Below are 23,903 nucleotides of genomic sequence, written 5' to 3'. Positions count from 1 at the left end.
GATCCAATCAGCCCAAACGTACCCTGATCCCCCCCCCCCAAATCACGCCCCTTTCTGTTAAATATAAATACCCCAAATTAACATTTAAAGATGGTGGCTGTATGTTCTTGTGCAGACTTCTAGAACGGTTTCCCATCGGCCCATAGCAGCCTGTGGGGGTCTGATGTCTTAAGAACCATTCCATTTGCTTTGCGCTCCAGTCATTGATGTACTCAGCGTACATTGCTTATGTATTCAATAGAGGAAGTCATGTGACTTGCGCCAATGGTGAATATCGAGTTGGTGCCCACCCAGGGCCTATATGGTTAGAAGAAATAGAAATATAGCATAATTTGCTACAGCAAGAGTGGTAGAGGAGTGATCTTGTAAATAAAATATAAAACTGTGAGGGCCAGATTTATTAAAACCTCCAAAAAGGACAAATGAGAGTGTTGCCCATAGCAACCAATCAGATTCTAGCTATCATTTATCTAGTACGTTCTAGAACAGTGATAGCTAGAATCTGACTGGTTGCTATGAGCAACACCCACATTTGTTCTTTGTGGAGGCTTTAGTAAATCAGCGACTTTGCAGGGCAGATTTCAAACGGCAATATCTTTAAAGGCAAATCTTGCCTGTAAAGACATCGCCGATTATCGACAACTTGCAAAAACCGCAGACTGGTATATTTATCCCCTGGTCTCGCTCCTAAATTCCAGTTGTTGACTCAGCATTGAGCAAACACGTCCTCATTTTTTTACACAGCCTGTCCTCCGTGGATTCTTCTGCTTCCAGCACAGAGTAAATCACATACATAAAATGAAATTATAGCATGCACCTTTTTTCCAGGGTTTCGTTATTTAAATTATTTCCCCCAAGCAAAAGGAGTAGAAGGCTGCAGATTGCTAAACACAGTATATATATATATATATATATATATATATATATATATATATATATATATAGTCTCTTGTAAGACATTTGCTTGGCACTGTCTGCTGCATGTTACTAACACCAAAATGGGGTAAAAATGAAATTCCTGGGGGTAATGCTGCCGATTCACATGCTGTCAGTTGGATTGTAGATCCCTTTAAATGTGAAATTGCTGTTGTACCAGAAGCAGATCTGTCATATTTTTGGATGTCAACAGCTGCAAAGACATTCAAAATGGCACATGAGGAGGCAGTAAAAAAGTTGCTGCCTTTTGCAACAACCTACCTTTGTGAACAAGGATTTTGCACTCTAATGAACATAAAAACAAAGCAGAGAAATCGATTGGACGCTGAAGATTGTATCCAAATTGCTCTGACATCAAAACGCCCCAATATTGATGCACTCGTATCAAAAATGAAACAACATCATTTCTCCAAAACCTGAAGTTTTGAAGTTGAAGCTTTCAAAGAAATTTTGAATAGATTTAATCAAATTTTGAATTCCAATAATAATATATGATTTCCTTAACGTCGACGTATCTAAATATATTTGGGGGTAAAAGGTAAAAAAGTTCCCTGACCCCTGCTAACAGTTCCCAGGGGCTACCGCAGCAAGTTCTGGTGATTGTAAGGGAATCTCTGTTGGTCTACCGTACATGGAAGCCATCCTGGATTGAAGGTCTGCCATATATTCTAGCTACCAGAGTAGAAGTCTGTCATACTTACTAGTCACCACAATGGAAGTCTACCATACATACTAGCCACGATATATGAGGCCTGATGTACTTACTAGCCACCGACTGGATGTCTTCCATATATACAAGTCATTAGATCTGGAGTTCTGGCATCCATACCAACCAGCAAATTAGAGGTCTCCTATATACACAAGCCACCAGATTGAAGGTCTACCATACATATTAGCCAGCAGACTGGAGATCCATCATTCATACTAGCCACCATATTGTAGATTTGTTTTATATAATAGCCACCAGATTAAACATTTGCCATACATACACCACTAGCTGCTATGTCTGAGGTCTTCCATTCGTACTAGCCACAATATTGAATATCCGTCATACATTCTAGCCACCGTATTGGATATATACTAGTCACCAGTTTAAAGGCCTGCCATGATAACAGCACTAGCCACCAGTTTGGAGGCATGCCATACTTACTAGCCACCAGAATGAAAGTGTGCCATAAACATTAGCCATCAGATTGTAGATCTGACATATATACTAGCCACCGGATTTGAAGCCATCTATATCACAAGCAACCAGCTTGGAAGTCTTCTTTACATACTAGGGATTATAAGGTAAGTCTGCTATATATACTAGCTTCCAGACATTTACAAATGTGGAAATCAAAATCTGATAACAAACAGCTGACCTTTGCAGAGTCTGGGAGGGAGGGGGAAGGGGAAAGGAAGCACCTTAGTAATCAGCTAGGGTACGGGACTCCTCTTGGTGACCCTTGTAATGTTGCCTATTCGTACCGAATATATCATGAATATTGTTTCAACTCCCAAAATAGCTGATTTCACTGTAAGTAATAGAAGCACTTTAGCACATCAGGCAAAAGCAGCTGTTATCTAGCACAGCTTAGATGGCAGAATAAGCAATCAGAGAAAATAAATTGTTTTGTTCTGTATTTTTGTCCCCCCATTGTTTTGTTGTCTGGCTCTATCCCCACGCTGTGCATCTGCATTGTCCTACCCAGACGCAGGAATCACTTAATACCGCAGGAAGCTTTCCTTCAGAATGTCCTGTTGATTTGTTGTTGAGCTGTTGATGTGAAAACAGCGCATCTATTTCATTAGAGTCGTCATAGATTGACGGACAGTTTGCCGGTTTCAATGCATTATAATTAGCCGGTAACAGATATTTGTTGTGAGTACAGGAGGAGCGGGCGACGGTGCCACTTGCAGATGAGAAAGCATTTTGTTGCACTTCTATTATTCTAAAAGGTGCATGTAGAAGCTGAACTTTCAATTCCCCCATTTAGCTGGCTTTGTAGACATGAACAGCCTGCCTGGCAGGAGAAATCAAAGGTAAAAATAACAAGGAAAATTAAAATAGCTCAGAAAGTCCCAAGCTGACAGGCATTAAAATCAGATCTTTTTTTCTTTGGAAAAATGAAGCATTATTACATTACAGACACTACATGCTGGACTCAGACACGGCTCTTTGTCCTGTGTCCGACATTAGAGAATAGTCCTCAGCACGGTATATGAATTATTGTCACTGTGCCAAGACAGACTGCATAAATATCTGGAATACATATTAGTCACTAGGTTGTAGATCTTCCATATACGCTAGTCACCATATTGAAGGTCTACCATACATACTAGCCACCAGGTTGGAGGTCTTACATATACACTAGTCACCATATTTATCAGCCACCAGATTGGAGGTCCTTTATACATACTAGCCACCAGGATGGAGGTCTTCTATAGACACTAGTCACCATATTAAACGTCTGCCATACATATTATCCACAAGATTGATGGCCTTCGTTCTATATACACTAGTCACCATATTGAAGGTCTGCCATACATATTAGCCACCAGATTGGAGGTCCTCCATACATACTAGCCACCAGGTTGGAGGTCTTACATATACACTAGTCACCATATTAATGGTCTACCATATATACTAGCCACCAGATTGGAGGTCCATCATACATACTAGCCACCAGGTTTGAGGTCTTCTATAGAGACGAATCACCATATTTAAGGTCTGACAAACATAATAGCCACCAGATTGGAGGTCCATAATATATACTAGCCACCAGGTTCAATGTCTTCTATAGACACTAATCACCATATTAAAGGTCTGTCATACATATTAGCCTTTAGTTTGGAGGTCCTCCATATATACTAGCCACCAGGTTGGAGGTCTCCTATAGACACTAGTCACCAAACTGAAGGTTTTCCATACATATTAGCCACCATATTATTACATTACAGACACTACATACTGGACTCAGGCACGGCTCTTTGTCCCGTGTCCAGCATTAGTGAATAGTCCTCAGCACGGTATATGTATTATCGTCACCATGCCAAGACAGACTGCATAAATATCTGGAATACATATTAGTCACTAGGTTGGAGATCTTCCATATACGCTAGTCACCATATGGAAGATCTACCAGACATACTAGCCACCCGGTTTGGAGGTCTTACATATACACTAGTCACCATATTGTAGGTCTGCCATACATACTAGCCACCACATATTATATACTAGACAGCTGTCTTGCTCTGATATGGAGGAAACATTGATTTCATTTATACAAATCCATTTTAAGTTGGGGTAAACTAGGGCATTTGGACATCTCTTTGCAATCATTCCCTGGGCGGGCTCTGCTGTAGGTCAATTTTTCAAAACATTTTTAAATAGATCACAATTACTAGGAAACACAGGGGTGCTATGTGGAGATGGGTGAAATCCTTTGTCCAAACTCTCTAATCTTGGAGGTAGAGGTTTTTAGTGATTTCCGTTGATTTAGAAAACGGGAATTCAACAGCAATTTTAAAAGCCTCAGAAAAGCAACAATTCATTCCAATGTATGCACTACATGAAGAAACCCAATTGAAATGTATAGACACATTGAAATAAATGGGAAAAACTCTGTCTATGGAGGTTTCTATTACTACCAAAATGGGCTAGCTATAGAACAGTCAGACCTATGGTCACTATACTGCAGGTGTTGGGTCTATTCCAAATGACTCAGCATTTTATTTTGTGTTTCCTTATACCAGGAGCTCCCATCAGTGTAATTTGACAATAGAGAGTCGTAAGTCTTTAATTGAGTGGTTCATTTATTTATTAACATTGTGTGATTATGTTGAATATTGAAAACACCCACGTCAATTATATACTTAAAACATTAGTGGGGTGCCAATATTGAGCATAATGAAAGTGTTAACAAATTAATTAATTACTTAAAGTCTTTATTGATGTGATTAAGAAAAACAGTTAATGTTTCTGGGGAGCTCTGGGAACATGGGAAACATACAGGTTCATTTGGAATTCACCTGAAAATTCCAGAAATATATTGAAGTGTCAGACAATTCTATAACTAGCCTGTTTGAATAGTTATGGAAAACTCTCTAGATGGAGCTTTTCATAGAGCTTTCACATTCATTTAAATGCATCTCTTAATATCAAAGAAGTTATTAGCCTCCATGGTGAAACAACATTGAAATTAATGGACCCATTCATTTCAGTTGATTTGGAATCATCAAGGTCACAGACTGAGAGTTATATAGTGGAAGGAGCAGGGTCATCCAGCAGTACAGATTATATCAGGAGATATGTGATGTGTTAGTGAGGACAGGGCTGCATGTGACAGGGGCAGTGACATGGTGTGAGGAGGGGAATGGAGGCTGCAGGAGGCCACAGACTGAGAGTTATATAGTGGAAGGAGCAGGGTCTCCCAGCAGCACAGAGTATATCAGAAGATAAGTGATGTGTTCAGTGAGGACAGTGCTGCATGTGACAGGGGCAGTGAACATAAAGTACAGGAGGAATGGAGGTAGCAGGAAGCCAGACAGAGTGCCCCCCTTCCCCCCCCCCCCCCCCCCTGCATTCCACGTGGTGAAGGTAGGATAGGAATCCTCAATGACGCAGCTCGCATGATGGATTTGCCACTGGAGATCCTGGAGAATTTTGGCAAGTATGCTCTTTGAGAAGTGTTTTATTTTGAGCTACATAAACAGGGTACAAGTTTTGGAATTGGAAATTAACTTTGCTATGGTACTAGATTCAAGGGTGCACATGTCTCTACCTGCAAGTGTGCAAACACGTTTTTTTCTCTTATGCAAATGAGTCATCCTTATTCTTAATCTTTAACTTCGATACATATACAAATACATATGGTCCATGACTGTGATCAATGGGAAGGGTAGGTGTATTGTTTATTTCTAGCGCCACCATATTACACTTTGCTTTCCAGAGAATACTGAATCATTCACAACATTCCATGCCCCATTGTTGTTCACACTCTAACTTCCCCAACACACGAACACTAGAACACTTTTTGTCAGAAGCCTATTAACCTACCAGTATGTTGCTGGACTCTGGGAGGAAACCGGAGCACCGGGAAGAAACCCACGCAAACACGGAGAGAACATACAAACTCCACACAGATAGGGCCCTGGTTGGCCCCAGAAAGAAACAACAGATCTAACTGTGACTTTTCAGAGAAACAGTTTAGTTTAAAGGTTTATTTGTATATATCTGGAGACAGATGAGGACTACAGTATACAATTCCTCAGAAAGCACAAATGTACATTATTTGTATAATTTAAATTCTGGAAAAAAAAATGTTCTTAAATACTGTACAGCATAACCCCAGCTAGCACTCTATACTTTCAAAGTGCAAAACTCGCTAAGCCCCCCAATACTGCATCTGTTCATCAAAACATCTCACTGTTGTCTTTTGTATTTCACAGGACCACCAGCAGCTTTGTGCACATCTAGTACAATCTTTGCTTGTGGAAGGACCAGTGATCTTAATCCAGGGCTAGAGACTCCAGACCGTACGGCATAACCCCTGGAAGATTGGGGTTGCAGCTAGTTTATTAGAGATGCAGTTAGCAGGCAATTCCCATAACTAAGTAGGTGTCAGGCCGAGGGAGAGGAGTTTGGGAGATCGAAGCGTTACCCAGTCTTTTTTTTTTTATTTTTTAAATGGTAGGGGGTGCCCCCCATTCTGTGCGGGATAGAGTAGCGTAGTTGGTGCTCAGATGTGCGAGGGGAGGTTCTGAATGGGAGCGGAAGGCGGCAGAGGGCGGGGCTTGATCTCACGGGACTTCATGTAGGACAGGAACTGCTCTGGTATCTCGGCTAAGACGTCCTTGGCGAGCCGGGCCATGCTGAGGATTTGGTTTCCGGACCGGTCCACGTAATCCCGGAATGGCACAAACTAGAAAGGAAGGAAAGCAAAAAGAGTGAGACATTAAAATAAAAGTGCCATGAAATTCCATCATGAAAGTGTATTACATGCCTCTATCAGGTCATTGTCAACAAGTCACCACTTGACTGGTCACATGACCACAGCAGCGCGGAAAGTCACATGACTGGACACCCAATTAGCAAAAATGGAGTGTGGTTCGCTGCAGGCCCAGTCCCGCGTCTGCCTCCAAGGTTAATTTTATTGTTTCACTTCCTTGACCTCTCATTGTCATATAGTCACATGGTCACTATCTGTACCACATCCCATCTATATAAAATTATTTCTTTAGGTTTTTTTTCTGGCAGCCATATATTACCCAATGCAACAGCTCCCACAACTGCAGGAACAGTACAAATACTTATCAAACAAGTAAGAGAAAACCTTCCGCCACTGCAATTCTGCCGTCCTAGGTCCGAATCTATTTAGTCGTTATGTAAATGCAAAACATGGCTGGTGACACAGTGGATCGGATTAACAAGACTATGAGCCTTGATACACCCGACTAGGCCAGATATAGACTAAGGGCCTGAGTCATTAAGGCAGCGTACTGAGCGCAATGTGCGTTTGCTTTAAACTGCAAGTAACTCGGCTCTGTGTACTCCCAAAGCCAACAAGGAACGGATCTCAAGATACGTGTGGTGATGACTACGGGTGCAGGTTTACTCTGCTGTACTAGACCAGACACTGCAGGATACGTACAATACCTATGTGGAATGTAAAAGCTCAAAAGAGAATATATATATATATATATATATATATATATATATATATATTCAATTATTGTTATATGTCAATATTATAGTCATTTATGATTATACATGGACTTTTTTTTTTTTTTTTAAACAAAAAATGTTTTTTTAGCTTTTTTTCTTGAAAAACATTTATTATTGTGTACTTAATGTCTACTTTACATTACAGACATTTTGTATACTGACATGACCAGGACTCAGGACTTAGACTAGCCCTGCAGCTGGAGCAAGAGATGCAGCAGAAAACCAGCGTACTTCTGTGTACGCCCGGGTCTGGCTTGGACGTGGCTGCACTTGATCATCCTTACTGTACATTGCCTACGTGTATCCGCCCATTTACCACCCTGTTCCCTCTCCGAAATCATAGCCTGTAGTAAGTGTCGCCTGTGCTTGAAGATGACTTGGACGTGGCTGCGTTCTGTTGCGTATCGTCTGGTTCTGAGTCATTTTGCGGATAATATGCACAAAATCGACAGATACGTTCCTTAGTGACTCAGGCCCCAATTGTCCGCGGGATCGAGCGCGGAAAAATTAATACCGTTAATACGGTAATCTCTCGCTGGATTTCAGCTGCGAGCTGAAATCCAGCGAGTAAATGACTGTATTAACGTTTTTTCCGCGCAGGATTACTGTAATAACGGTAATCCTGCGCGGACAGCGGAATTTTTGGCAATCCCGCGGACAATTGAATATGCCCCATAGAGTTTATCTCTGCCAGAAAACATGGCAGATCCCTGAACAGATTTAGAAACATTTAGAATGGAAGCCCCCTTGAGGGATAACCCCGCCTAAAACTAAATATTTTGTTTTGGATAATTAAACTAAAACAACCAAAGGATACTTACTTTAAGGCAATGTTCGCCAGGGTCCACGATAGCTGTGAATGGTAAGTGCATCAGAGAGTGGCATCAATGCCCACTGGTCTCACACAGAGAGAGGGGAATGTGGAGTGGGTCCACTACAGCCATTGTGGACCTAAGTGGATCCAGCGAACGGCGCCTAAAAGGAGCGCCCTTAAGGACTGCTAGGCCCAGAAGCTCAAAGACTTATCTTCTGTCTGTATCAATGGTAGTTATATAAAACTAAACATTTTCCTGAAGAATATTCAGATTTATAGATCACATTAATAGCAACAGCAAAGGTATCTGTTATTGATAGATAATAAATATTATCATAATCAAATTATGATTAAGCAGAATATTAAACATACAGGACTTAGATGATGTGGATCAGTGGGTCTTGGAAAGGACAGTGTCTATAGCCAGTGTCGCCCCAGCTATGTCCTAGATACCGGATCCTTTTACTCTATATTGAGCTGAATACCTAATCAAGTCTAAACCCTGAAAGACATATCAAAATTATGTTGGAGAAGTCTGCATGGTAATTGTTATATCTAATTTTAGCTAACAGTAGGGAAAAGTTTCCTACTGCTGAGTACTAAAACTACAGAGACGTCAGGAATTGGATTTGATAAGGAAACAGCTGAATCCCAATTTAAATTCTGGATATTGTGCACCTCTACCTGAAAGTGACCATAGGTAATGATCTCCTTTTTCCGATTGCCGGGAGAGAGAGGATGGGGCTAGGACAGAGAGGACTGTATGCATCCTAATTCCCAAGCTGTTAAGAGGACCAGTTACATAGCCCTGAGCCAATATAGCCCATCTGCTCTTTCACAAGCCACCGCTTGACATTCTCCTGAATAAGACGGTATATATGCACACAAGCCAGCAGGGTCATAATGATTGACACTGCTGGATTGCACTTTGAACCACTACGGCCTCGCTTTTCATTCAGGTAAATGTCAAGTGTGTGTGTGTTTGTCTGTCTTGTCAGAACTTAACAATACATTTTTTTTTTTTGCTGTCTAAGAACACACATTTGCACAAAATAAAACTGCTACATTATTACTTGTTACCGTTCCTTTTTAGTTACTTCCCTGAACAGATGGCCCAATATACATATAGAGAGTGACTTAAGGTTGAACGCAGTGGCGGAAATATCACTGGTGCAGCAGATGCAGTGCACTGGGGCCCATGGAGATAATGGGCCCCGCTGCACAGGAAACTAGCGAGCTGTGGGCCCCCGTTCACTCCTCCACGCTAGGGCCCACCCCTGGTTGAACATAAAAGATACCCGCTTGCGTATGCGCATTATGCATCTGGGCATTCACGTCTCTAAGTCTATATTTTTACTTGCATCTTAAGACACAGGGCACCTTAAATCTAGTGCATAGTTGCGTCTGGAGCAAATATATGGCAGTCATCACCATCAACTTGAAAACCTGACACTTTCTCGTGCAGCGCCAACATTTATGCTTGGTAAGGAATGTCCTACAAATATATATGTTACCTGCACGTGTATGATCTGATCCCCCTCCCCTACTGCAAAGGCCGCATAGGTTAGATATATGCAGCTCAAAATGCCAGTGATTCACACGTATAATGCAACTAATTTTATGTGAGTCGGAAAAATCTTTGCACTCTACAAAAGCACTTATGTGCAATTCCTAATCACTCCTGTAGTTTATTTGTCCTTTTATACTATACCTGCACAATGTCTCTTTCTGCATAGCGGCCTCTTGAGGACACCCGGACCTCGTCCCCATCCAGTTCCTCCATTGCTGTAAATGTCAACAAGAGAGATGAGTTACTCGTATCCCCAGTCCCCACAGGGTGTGCCACCAATTTATTGCAAAAGCAACATGCAGTCTTTTAATCGTGCACTAGTGGTGTCATAAAGTGCTGTGCACACTCTAACATTTTGTATATCCTTTTATTTTGTCATTCACATTAATGGCAGCTACGCTATGCGACACATCATCTTCTGTAGGGCTGCAGTCCCTTTCAGCAACTTCTATGGAGAGAGCCTCTGCAGGAGAAGTGTGATTTTGATTCTTCTAATGCATTGCTGGTAGTATGTTAGCATAGGTGTGGAGAAAATGGCATAGCACAAAAATGTTTCAGCAACAGACTCTACCCACTGCCATATTTTCCTCCTCACGATGACTCGCTACACTATAAGCTTGGCTGCGGCCATGCTGTTGGCTGCAGGAACGCTTTTCCGGATAACCATCGGTAGAGCAAATGACGGACAGGTCAACAACTAAGGGCTAGATTTACTAAGCTGCGGGTTTGAAAAAGTGGGGATGTTGCCTATAGCAACCAATCAGATTCTAGCTTTCATTTATTTAGTACCTTCTACAAAATGACATCTAGAATCTGATTGGTTGCTATAGGCAACATCCCCACTTTTTCAAACCCGCAGCTTAGAAAATCTTGCCCTAAATGTACAATGTCAGTCTAGTCCTGACACTATTACCCTGCAGATGACAAGATGTGTGGCTGTTATTGAGCATCAATAACACAGGTAGGGCTATCGTGTCTCCATATCAAATTTAATGTCTTGGCACAAAGGCGTACAATAGTGTCACCACAATGGAATCTCTGAGATAGCTTAAACCTGGGTGGGGAATCCTGTACCCGGTGGCAAGATAGTTCCAAACCTTGAATTTCCAGTGTTCTGGGCATTACCCAAGCATATCTGCCAACTATTTGAATTTACCCTGGGACTGCTCTTACTTTTGTTGAATAAAAATTGTTCAGCCTGTGCATAGATTCGCCTACAATGGGCATGGTTAGGGAGGAATAGGACATGGTTTCGATAGATCTGGATTTGGCTTGGGCAAATTTTGGCCTCATTTTCCAATCAGGATTGATGCCAGGTATGTCCTGAAGCAACACAATTACTTATGTAAAGTTCATGCTGAAACAATCATTATAATACACAGCACCCCCCCCCCACCACCACCACCCACCACCACACACGCAAAGTATTAAAACACAGCAAGTCACAAATCTCCAGTACATCAGTCTATAGTACAAACCTCTCATTAAAAGTTGACTAATTCACAATAAACACTATAAGCAGTTTTCATTAAAATAATGAACAGCCCTTATACCTAAAGTTCAACAGAATGCACAGCAAACCCTCCAAAAAGTCTATTAAAATAAACCAGATGATCACTCCAAATATATGACAATGCGCAGCAAGTTCACGCTATAAGTTTCAGGTATCTACTTGCGTCATATGGAACAGATCTGGGCCCTTGGCGATAGTCCAACTCTCCCTAACATCATTCACAGTGCTTAAGGAAGATATAGCTGTCAGTCTCATTAAATACTACCTAGAAACATCTCTACCCAGAGAATAAATGATATATCAGTGATATGTGAAATAAGGAAGGTCATTTCTATAGTAACAGTATGAAGATCTTGCAAAATTGCTGTAGATTTACTCTCGCAGAGGTGGACGTGCTGCCAGGCGACAGAGAACAGACTGTAACAGGAGATGGCATATAGTATCTTTTAAATTGAAATAAAAAAAAAAAAATACACATAGGATTTGTTTGCAGGCAATTTGGACGAAATTCAGAGATTTGCCGTTGGCTAATTAATTTTCTAATGGTTCCTGAGTTTACAAAAAAATGCTGAATAAATAAATCAGGCCAATCACAGGGCATGGGATATTAAGACATCAATCAGCAATATAAAAAAACTCATCGCTGAAAATATTAATAAAACCTTGTCAAGGTAGCTTACCCCTAGCCTTTGCATGGGTAATAGATTAGGCATGGGTAAGCTATTGCCGGCAAAAGCAGCCAAATCTTACAGCCGGCAATGGGTTGATGAAAGCAACGTGTAGAGTGAAAACCATTTTGGCCGGGCATAGGGCTTTTTGCCCTTTAATAAATATACCCCACAGTGTCTCTGTCTGCCTTCCCCTAGCGGGCCCCTCAGTGGCCTGGGAGACATTGGTGCCTGTCATCTAGCCTAAACTCAAGTCCTTCTTCTACTTTCGACCTGTTTCCTGGCCAACTCTCGATGATCTAAGCCACAAGTGCAGATTCCTCTTCTGCTCACCTGAGCTGTGGCACTTCTAACCGTCCGACTGCCACTTTTTGTGCCAACCTAAATAAAGCAGCGCCTCTACCTGAGTCGCGTCAAGGTGTAGATCTTGGCATGGCTCAATGGGGGTTGACTCAGTAAACCCTTGCCCAACTCTTTATAAGTGTCTTGTGACAACTCATGTACAATCATGGCCAAAAGTTTTGAGAATGACACAAGTATTGGTTTTCACAAAGTTTGCTGCGTCAGTGTTTTTAGACCTTTTTGTCAGATGTTGCTATGGTATACTGAAGTAAAATTACAAGCATTTCATAAGTGTCAAAGGCGTATATTGACAATTACATTAAGTTTATGCAAAGAGACAATATTTGCAGTATTGACCCTTCTTTTTGAAGACCTCTGCAATTCGCCCTGGCATGCTGTCAATCAACTTCTGGGCCACATACTGACTGTTGGCCGCTCATTCTTGCCTAATCAATGCTTTGAGTTTGTTAGAACTTGTGGGTCTTTGTTTGTCCACCCGCCTCTTGAGGATTGACCACAAGTTCTCAATGGGATTAAGGTCTGCAGTGTTTCCTGGCCATAGACCCAAAATTTTTATGTTTTGATCCCCGGGCCACTTAGTTATCACTTTTGCCTTATGGCAAGGTGCTCCATCATGCTGGAACAGGCATTGTACATCACCAAACTTGTTCTTGGATGGTTGGGAGAAGTTGCTCTTGGAGGATGTTTTGGTACCATTCTTTATTCATGGCTGTGTTCTCAGGCAAAATTGTGAGTGAGCCCACTCCCTTGGCTATGGAGCAACCCCACACATGAATGGTCTCAGGATGCTTTACTGTTGGCATGACACAGGACTGATGGTAGTGCTCACCTTTCCTACTCCGGACAAGTGTTTTTCCAGATGCCTCAAACAATCTGAAAGGGGATTCATCAGAGAAAATGACTTTACCCCAGTCCTCAGCAGTCCAATCCCTGTATCTGTTGCAGAATATCAGTCTGTTCCTGATGTTTTTCCTGGAGAGAAGTGGCTTCTTTGCTGGCCTTCTTGACACCAGGCCATCCTCCAAAAGTCTTGATGCACTCACACCTGCCTGCTGCCATTCCTGAGCAAGCTCTGCAGTGGTGTTACTCCGATCCCGCAGCTGAATCAACTTTAGGAGACGTCCTGGTGATTGCTGGACATTGTTGGGTGCCCTGAAGCCTTCTTCACAACTATTGAATCTCTCTCCTTGAAGTTCTTAATGATCAAATAAATGATTGATTTAGGTTCAATCTTACTAGCAGTAATATCCTTGCCTGTGAAGCCCTTCTTGTGTAAAGCAATGATGACTGCACATGATTCCTTGTAGATATCCATGGTTAACAGAGGAAAAACAATGATTTCAAGCACCACCCTCCTTTTAAAGCTTCCAGTCTGTTATACTAACTCAATCAGCACGAAAGAGTGATCTCCAGCCTTGTCCTCGTCAACACTCTCACCTATGTTAACGGACAGAATTACCAACCTGATGTCAGCTGGTCCTTTTGTGGCAGGGCTGAAATGCAGTGGAAATGTTTTTTTGGATAAAGTTTATTGCCATGGCAAAGAGGGACTTTGAAATTAATTGCAATTCATCTGATCACTCTTCATGACATTCTGGAGTATATGCAAATTGCCGTCATAAAAACTGAGGCAGCAGACTTTGTGAAAAATAACATTTGTGTCATTCTCAAAACTTTTGGCCATGACTGTACACTCCAGGTAATGGGGATAAGCCACTTGGCATTTATTAAAAGACCATGTAACTTAAAGGCCTTTAACCTGATAAGTAATGGATGATGCTTAATTAATCTATAATAAGAGGTGGTAAGGTGACAATCAATATAACCCTAAGATGTAAGATATGAATGGTAAGATAGCGATAGTAATAGCAACAGCAGCAGAGGGAACCTGGAACAATGGAAAGGAAACGGGAGAATCTTCAGATACCTGGAACAACCCCACATACTCCCTGGGCTGGACCTGAACCATCTGTTCTTCTGGCAACTTGTCCAGGACTCCCCTCTGGGATTGGCAGTTCCCTCTGTTAGTCTGGCAGCTATTTCTAGTAATGCAGCGGCACTCCCTTGTACATTGGCAGCTCTTTTGGCAAGACGAGCAGCCCAGTCTGTAAAGTTGGCATCTCTTTTTAAATGTGCAGATTACAGCTTTTTGCTCTATATTTCAATGAGTTGAGGGTGTTACTGATTCACCTATTTTATTATCACCATCAGGATATTTTATTACTAAATTGCGGCAATAACTGTTTTTTTTTATAGTCGAGATAAGATCCTACCTATTACCACATTTTTGATAAACAGAGGCCTTAATGTGCTAACAGTACTGTTTTTAGTGCTCAAGTATCCTGTGATGTTCCTTAGTAATCTCCAATGTCCCTTAGTACGCCCCAATGTCCATTAACATTCTTTTATGTTCCCTAATAAGCTCTCATGTGCTGTAGGACTAAACCAATATCTGTAGAACTCGCCCTCATGTTCCCTATTACCAGGCGATGTCTGCTAGTATAATAATGCTTTACCTTCAGAATAACAGATGAAGTGAGATTAATATTGCACTAAAGCACCGAGCAGGGAGAGCTGTTTTTCTGCTGTGTATATGCATAATGTAGTAGCAATGTGATGAAGACACAATATGTAACACGGGCCCAATTCTTATCATTGTTGGCTGTAAATGTTCAGTAATAAAATCTGTTTCTCCTTGTTCTCCTATGGGAGCAATAAACTGATAGAAAACAAGTGAGGCAGCTGCTTCTTCCCCTACAGACCACACTGACCCCATCATCCACGGGGCACAGCTAACGCGTTCCCTTTATTTAGTCATTATTTTATGCACACAGGGACTGGAAGGAACACATGAAGGCTTGTGTGGGAATGTGCAATTGTTTGCTTAGGGCAGAGCAAGTTTAATATAAGGACTATTGCTCTAGGCCCACCAGAGAAGGAGGGGGGCGTCAGTACTATAAATGCAAAACCCTTAATTGGAAAAGGAAAGTCTACCCGTCTAAGTGAAATGTAAAGTTTAAAAGGAAATAAATTCTAGCCTCAACCTCATAGTGTAAATTGTAAACCTTATATTACCGTAACACACTGATGCCCAGTCCGCGGGCCGCATATTTTACTGCCCGGTGGGAAGCAGGACAGATGCTGGGGGACTGGGATAGAAATACTAATTTATCCATCTTGTACCAGATTTCATTCATATTTGCCTACTCATAGGCAAACCGAGGGGGGGGTTGCTAGTGCCTGGAAACCTCCCTCCAAGCCTGGGGCACTGTATAATTGAGGTGGCTGGACCCTGTTCCCGCTTCACACGGCTCTGCTTGACAAGGGAGAGCTGCGTGCATCTAACAGTAGTACACGCAGCATTGCCCATGTATATTATGGAGATAGGAAGAGTTGGAGAGCAGCCAAGCACTGTCTAAAACTATAGACACGCCCCCATGCATGCTGGTCACGCCCACTGGCGGCATGGTTTGGAAACCCCCCTCTACAAATCCTGTGTTTGCCCCTGCTACTTTCCAGTCCCATTACCATGGTCCCCTGTCCAACACACCTCAGAGGGTTCCGGGAGGGTGGTCTCCTCCTTGCTGAATGTGTGCAGATGACGCGTCATCAGGGCGCCGTCCCCCGTTGGGCAATGACGCGGGCGTATGATTGCGCAGTGGGGAAGCAAAACGGCACTGACATGAATTGAGTCCTCTCATTTGCCCTTTGGACCACTCCTCCGGGATCTCCCAAAGTAAGCAAGTATGGGCCCCTATAGGTAGCACTTGGAGCCCTTTGTAAATCGTGGGGTCTAAAGGAAGTGCAGAGGTTAATACTTGCTAAGGAGGGAGGTGTTGGGAAGTCTAGGGGCCAGATTTACTAAGCTGCGGGTTTGAAAAAGTGGGGATGTTGCCTATAGCAACCAATCAGATTCTAGCTGTCATTTTGTAGAAGGTACTAAATAAATGAAAGCTAGAATCTGATTGGTTGCTATAGGCAACATCCCCACTTTTTCAAACCCGCAGCTTAGTAAATCAAGCCCTAGGTGTTGATCTTAGATATGGGGCTAGGAAGGGTCTTTGAAGACCAGATAGTGTAAAACATCTGTGCCTGGTGGGACTAAATTAAAGCACACGGACGGGCGCCAATATGTGGCATGCTGGGACTTGTAGTTCCATAAAGCTCACTCCTATATCATTTGCCTCCGGCTGGCAGAACATACTGCTACTTGTAGTTCCACAGCAGCCGTAGAAAGAAAAGTTGAGTAAACCTCTTTCTAGAGACCCTTGTCTTTAGGATCATCTCCCCAACTCTCCCTATTACACGTTAGAACGGAAGCAGATGAGAGACATACCTCCTGCTATTTTAAGGCAGTTTTCTAGGGACCAGGCTCTTTCCGGAACTGCAAGAGCAGCACTAATTACAGGGTATTCCTCCCTGAAGTTTTGTTAGAAAATGCTAGTAATTATGCACTCAATTAACTTCTTGTCCAGATTTATTTTCGTTACTAAATCCAGCTGATTAGACTGTTATTGAAAAACAGCCTTATATGAACTCTCCCTAGAGGGGGTATAATGTGAATAGGCTCTATAGGCTCTATATGAAGTACCAACTCCAATAAAGCTAAATGGGTACCTTTTATAATTAAAAACAAGTCGTTTTGTCTGAATCATCGTTAGTGATAGTGATATGTTACCATATAAACCAATACCGTGCTTGCCTTATGGATTGTGACCACACTCATTTTAAGTAATACAAAATAAATAAATAAACAATTTTTATTATTCTGAAATACCACGGGTCTAATTAACCTTAAAAAACTAGTGCATATAATCCACCGTTAAACATCACAATTCATAAGGTCATAAAAATAAATGTCTGCTGCTATTGTTAAACTAATATTCTGCCATACTCTGCAAAATTCTTTACTTGGATTTGCAAAGGTTCCTGCTTAACAGGTGTCACTGTTCATGACCTCATGCACTGCAATAGCAGCAGCGCCCTCTTCAGGTTGGATGCATAACGATAAACACCAGTCATGCAAGTTGATATTCTAAGTACCCAAAGGATGTCCCATTTACATCTATATCTGTGAACTCCACCATCTGTCACATAAAGTCTATAATTTCCCTCAAACGTTCTAGTCGTAATTGAAGGCAAAGAAGATTTTGAAGTTAAGGCAGCGTCACTAATATGTTATTCACCTACTGATTTGTGAGTGAACGGTATTACACTGGGTCAGTGATTTCTTGCAATGTCCTTTAGTTTTGCAGATGAGTATTTCTAAGTGGAATATATAGTTCTCATGACTGAGATTTTCCTTTCTAAGAAGGCAGTCAGGGCTGAACAGAGAAGCCTGCTAGATCAGAAATGTCCTTAGTTGCAATTTAAGTTCAATATAGTTATTGCATTGTAACTCATTACACTAAGCTATTTTAACGATCATCTTAGTCATGTGTGGACATTTGTCAAACCTTCTAAATAGGAAAAGTGGAGGTGTTGCCCATAGCAACCAAACAGATTCTAGCTGTCTGTGTTCTAGAATGTACTAGATAAATGATAGCTGAAGTCTGATTGGTTGCTATGGATAACACCTCCAATTTCCCTTTTTTTAGAAGGTTTGCTAACTGTAACCCTGAATTTTGCGTTCTTCATAGAAGGGATTCTTTTTTGAACCCTCATGCCTGGGTCAATGATAGATAATTTTCTTGTATTAACACATTTACTTCCAAGGCATCCACAACTGAGGTGGGGGTGTAGGCCTACGCTAACAAGTTATGTCTATATAAGTTATGTCACGTTATATCAGTGATGTAGACGTAGACTATTGGACCACCACCAGCATCACTCCCCTGCATTCACCCCCATTCTACCCTTCACACCACACACATAGACATCCATAGCTCCCAAAATATAAAAATGTCCGAAGGGGGCCACCATACTTCCTGATAGTCCTGAAGTATGAGGTAAAATGGCCAATGTAAGTGTGGTGTAGATGTGTGGATTAGGAATATGAATGGTTGGATCAGACTGGCTTGGACAGAAAAGGGCGTGGGCAGTTTTGTTCCAATTTGTTATTTTAAATGTTAAGAAGAATGTGACCCTTAAGATCTTTTTTTTTTTAAAAAAAGACACTTTCACGCTAAACAATAGTTTTTTTAAGCGGCAAACGACATGAAACACAACTTAATACAGCAACCAACTCCATCCATTTTACACAACGGTGCAATGTGCACAAATTTGTCATATCCCACACCAAACCTTTAGACATGTGCTCTCACTTTCTAACCTGCACTTAAAAATGACAGAAGCGGATTGGTTGCTATCGGTTACATCACATTTGTGCTGACTGCATCTTATTAAATAAGATCTATAATATTCTCCAAAAGAGGGAGCACAGGGAGGGTATAGATACCCAGACTGGAATGGATCCGTGCAGGGCTGCAATGCCCACTCGCTATGTGCCCACACTTTAGACCCTAGGTCAGTGTTGGCTAACCTGTGACACTCCAGGTGTTGTGAAACTACAAGTTCCAGCATATCCTTCCAGCAATAAGCTGCTATATATTGGCAAAGCATGCTGGGACTTGTAGTTTCACAACACCTGGGGGTAAATGTATGAAAGTCCGTTTTTTTCAACTCGCCGGAAATCGGCGACTTTGGAGCTAAAATTTAAAGTGGCGATGGCTTGTAAAGGCAAGTTTGCCTTTAGGTGATGCATTAATTTTGCTTAGTGTAGTGATATAATCTGGAGTCACTTGTGATCCAAAAACATACTAGTAGGTTAACTGGCTGCTATCAAATAAACCCCTTTCTCTCTCTGTGTCTGTGTGTATGTTAGGAAATTTAGACTGTAAGCTCCAATGGGGCAGGGACTGGTGTGAGTGAGTTCTCTGTACAGCGCTGCGGAATTAGTGGCGCTATATAAATAATTGATGATGATGATGTGAGATCTATGCTGGATATAATTATTTTGTCATACTGAATACCCTGTTTATCACTTTACTATAAGTTTTATTCTGTCCTTTTCTCCCTCTCTTTCCTGTTCTTGCTGCGGGCAAGACGCCAAAACGCCCCAGCGACTGTTGTCGGAGAGCTGGTTTACCAGCTCTGACAGCAGAGGTTAAAGTTGCCGATTTGATTTGGATGTTAAAACGGTGAACTTACAATCCTAATTTTGATTTGAAATGACTTGTATTGTGTGAAATGATACAAAAAGCCACTAACGTCCTTGAAGGTTTAATAACCCTGCTACATTCCCGTTGCCGTTTAAAATGATGTCTGCAAATCTTTCTATCCACTATAACTGTGATATACTTTGGCTGCTGATCCTCTTTCATTACACTTTATCTATCTCCAACAGGACTCAATCTTTTAATCCTTCAAATGTTTCTGCCCTTTTTTATTTTCGCAGAGGAAGAAGTATGAGAGAATGAAATGTAATACATCCATTTGCTCCTCTATGCTGAAAACAAACTTCTCTAGACCCCCTTCTGTAGTTTTGGTAGCACATTGTCCCTATAAACTAGTGTCTTAAGCCTTTCGGTGGTCAAAACATCCTTTGTCAATAGAGTCCGCATCTGTATGTATTCCAAAATAAAATTCCAGTTTGAGTAGAGCACATTTTGTCAATTTGTTAAAGGAGAACAGTCATGAAATAAAAAACAAACAATACTATCTACTACATCAACAATAAACCAACAAAAAACAAATGGCCAAAAGTTAGAACTCGGACTTTATTATTGAGTCTCATACCTGGCACATGCAACAAACCTGTATTTAGTATTCTGATCAGGTTGCTGCTGGTATTAGAATTTAGAAAAAAAAATCTTACACCAGCAACTGCCTCATCAGAATGATATTTCGTCACTTTTGATAAAATTAAAGACTTCGCTAACGATTTGTGACTTTCCACTAAGCTGTCTTTTGATAACTACCTCCGTGGGGCAGTTGTCAGCACCTCCCTCCCTTTTCACAGTTTTGTGATTGGCTGTCAGATGGTACAGCCAATGTTATGAGCAGCGGCGGTACGCCGCCTCCTGGCGTGAGGTAGCAGCCAAGCATTAGTTTCAATGCACTGTTATCTTTGTGGCATAGAGTAGGAGGGTGTAGAGACATCCTCCAACTCCAGGGGGAGCTCTTGCATGATTCTATTTCTCATTTATACATGTTCCTGGTTGTGATATGACCTATGCTAGTTCCCAGCTAGTAATTAATTAGCAGCCTCCTAAGGCCGATTGTCAGCCCTGTCCTCCTCCTTTCTGATTTGTCCATCATAGTATTTAAGGCAGTGAGGACTGGGCCTCACTGCTGGTTATAGTTCCTGCTCTGTGCATACTTACCTGCTCCCTGCACTGTTCCCCTTCTCTGCCTTTGGATTGATCTAGCTGTGTATGACCAGGGGTGCACTGAGAATTGTCGGGGGGGGTTCCCACCCCCCCCCAAAAAAAACCCCCAACCCGCGCGAGAGTTACTGCACAGCTCCGTTTAGGCAGCGCTGTCCTATACAGCAGCTGCGGCACTGTCAAAGAAGCGTCCGCGGCGATGCTGTATACACTACAGCACCGCCGCGGACGCTTCTTTAACAGTGCCGCGGCTGCTGTATAAGACAGTGCCGCTATAGTGGCCATTTAGTTAGCGCAGGGGGGGGGGTTTCTGGAGACTCAGAAACCCCCCCTGCGTGCGCCACTGATGACCTTAGACCATGTACTGGACTCTGCTATATTGCCTGTGACCTTGACCTCTGCCTGTTACCTGGATTCTTTGTTTTCTGCCAGCCCTGACCTTTTGCCTTGACCTCGGCCCGTTTGCGCTGCGGTAGGGTTATAAACGTGTACTACTTTGAACTTAAGACCTGGGGGCATCCGAGTACCTGTGAGCACGTTCAGCTCTACGGGAAAGGCGGCTGCTGTAGGCGAAGACCTCTGTGACCTGTTCTACAAGTTTATGACACTTGCCGTCAGCCATAACAGCCAATAGTATCATCGTAAGGATGGATAATGTACTTTTACCCAACACTGGAGAGCCAAAAGTTGCCTCATACTATGTAAAGAGAAATCTATTTAAAAAAAGAGCTTTATTTCAGCTCTATTTCTCACCGGGCATATTTTCGGAAATGCTATATTTGGACTGCAATGTGAAATCTTACATTCTGCTGTAAATATGTATTCAGGAAAGAACATCCAAATTACTTTGTGCATTTCGGATAAAATGACTTTGCACTGTACCTGAGAATTTCAGCTGGGAATTATGCTGTTATTTTCTCCTTCAGGCAAAGTAATATCCCAAGGGCAGTTTTACTGCCTCCAAATGTCATCAATTAACTGTTACTCTGCTGCATCTAAGAATAACCCAGTTACTTTTCTTCATGATTGTCATAGAGGCTTTTAAATATAAACTGTAACTTTTATATATTTCCTGGTTTTATCTTGATTCATCGAGCAATAACTATTTATGTGCTGCGATTATAAGATACAGCGCTTATCTCAGGATTTGGATACATTCATTAATGTACTACTCTGACAATTTATATTTGTGAACACAATTTGCCAGGGATAAAGTTTGAAATGTCTATGAAAGATAATAGTTTTATTAGTAGTATATTTATTTCTAGCTCTTGATTATATAGTGCCAGTATATTCTGCAGCGCTGTACAATAAAGGAGAACAATCTGAACATACAGTATTATGGTCAACAATTAAATAACAATGAAAGAGAAAGTGAGAGAGCACACTATATAGGACTGCATGGCACACTAGAGACATGTTACTGAGCACAAGTGGATTGGTTGCTGAGCAACAGCACAGACAAGAGAACTGTTGCTGAGCAACAGCACACTATATAGGACTGCACAGCACACCAGGGACATGTTACTGAGCACAAGTGGATCGGTTGCTGAGCAACAGCACAAACAAGAGGACTGTTGCTGAGCAACAGCACACTATATAGGACTGCACAGCACTCCAGGGACATGTTACTGAGCACAAGTGGATTGATTGCTGAGCAACAGCACACTAGAAGGAAACAACATGTTACCGAGCAACTGCACACTCCAAGTGGATACGTTGCTGAGCAACTGCACAGCGCACTACAAATGGGATTGTTACTGAGCAACAACACAGCACACTAAAGGAGACATCATGTTACCGAGCAACTACATACTACACAGGTTGCTGAGCAACAGCTCAGCGCACTACAAATAGACTGTTGCCAAACAACAGCGCAACACACTAAAGGAGACATCATATTACTGTGCAATTGCACACTATACAGGTTGCCGAGCAACAGCACAGCACACTAAAGGAGACAACATGTTACTGTGCTATTGCACACTACACAGGTTGCTGAGCAACAGCTCAGCGCTCTACAAATGGGATTGTTGCTGAGCAACAGCACAGCACACTAAAGGAGACATCGTGTAACCAAGCAACTGCACACTACACAGGTTGCCGGGCAACAGCTCAGTGCACTACTAATGGACTGTTGCTAACCAACAGCACAGCACACTAGTAGGAGACATGTTACCGAGCATCTGCCCATCACGCTACATGTGGGATTGTTGCTGAGCAACAGCACAGCACACAATAGGAGACATCATGTTACCAAGCAACTGCACACTACACAGGTTGCTGAGCAACAGCTCAGTGTACTACAGATGGACTGTTGCTGAGCAACAGCACAGCGCACTAGTAGGAGACATGTTACCAAGCAACTGCCCATCACGCTACAAGTGGACAGTCTGCCGAGCTATGGAACAAATAAATAAATACTATTATCACACAGGATTGCTAATTTAAAATAAAATGGGCAACTTACCATCAAACTCAGCTGGTCCAACTCCTACTATAATAATGGACAATGGTAACGATGAAGCCTGCAAAACACAGATGGTATATTAGAATCTCTTCTAGATCAATGGCCTATGGGAGTCTAACATATTGAAGGGAAAAATATATAAGGGGAAGATCACCTAGCTGCAGATATTCTGCAATTATTTTATGGTGATCTGGTCTCTAGTATATTAATGCTTATAGCCATTATTTGACATTACCTCGGGCAATGAACCAGTATAGCAGCTAAATATCTTTCAATGCGCTGACTGGCATACATCCATTAGTGTAAGTGAACATTTTATTAAAATAAAGTGAAATACATAGTACTTAGAAATATAGTATAATTTCCTTTAAAATAAAATAATCACTTCTACAAAAGTTTCATTTAGACACTAATGCAACATTGTATACAAGGACAGTCCTAATATACAGTACACGATATGGATAGCTTGTGAAAACGGATGATACTGTCCAGATAATATTGACTTTACTTTGTTTTAATGCCCTTGTCAAGAC

At 41.8% G+C, this 23,903-nt stretch overlaps 1 protein-coding gene across 1 annotated transcript in view; it reads right to left on the bottom strand.

Moving 5' to 3' along the window:
* Nucleotides 1–6,126: 6,126 nt before the first annotated feature.
* The window catches only part of CPNE9 (copine family member 9), a 118,170-nt gene continuing 100,393 nt past the window's right edge, over nucleotides 6,127–23,903 (bottom strand). The window contains exons 14-16 of the mRNA XM_075183495.1: nucleotides 23,371–23,428; nucleotides 10,171–10,244; nucleotides 6,127–6,842 (exon numbers count right to left, since the gene is read on the bottom strand). Of these exons, the coding sequence (XP_075039596.1) occupies nucleotides 6,660–6,842; nucleotides 10,171–10,244; nucleotides 23,371–23,428 (315 nt within the window). The 3' untranslated portion in view covers nucleotides 6,127–6,659. The remainder of the gene's footprint in view (nucleotides 6,843–10,170; nucleotides 10,245–23,370; nucleotides 23,429–23,903) is intronic.

This window comes from Mixophyes fleayi, chromosome 8, assembly GCF_038048845.1.
Source record: "Mixophyes fleayi isolate aMixFle1 chromosome 8, aMixFle1.hap1, whole genome shotgun sequence".
Taxonomy (NCBI): Eukaryota; Metazoa; Chordata; class Amphibia; order Anura; family Limnodynastidae; genus Mixophyes; species Mixophyes fleayi.
The sequence above is the reverse complement of the archived record's forward strand: the minus strand, read 5'-3'. Positions and strand labels throughout refer to the sequence as shown.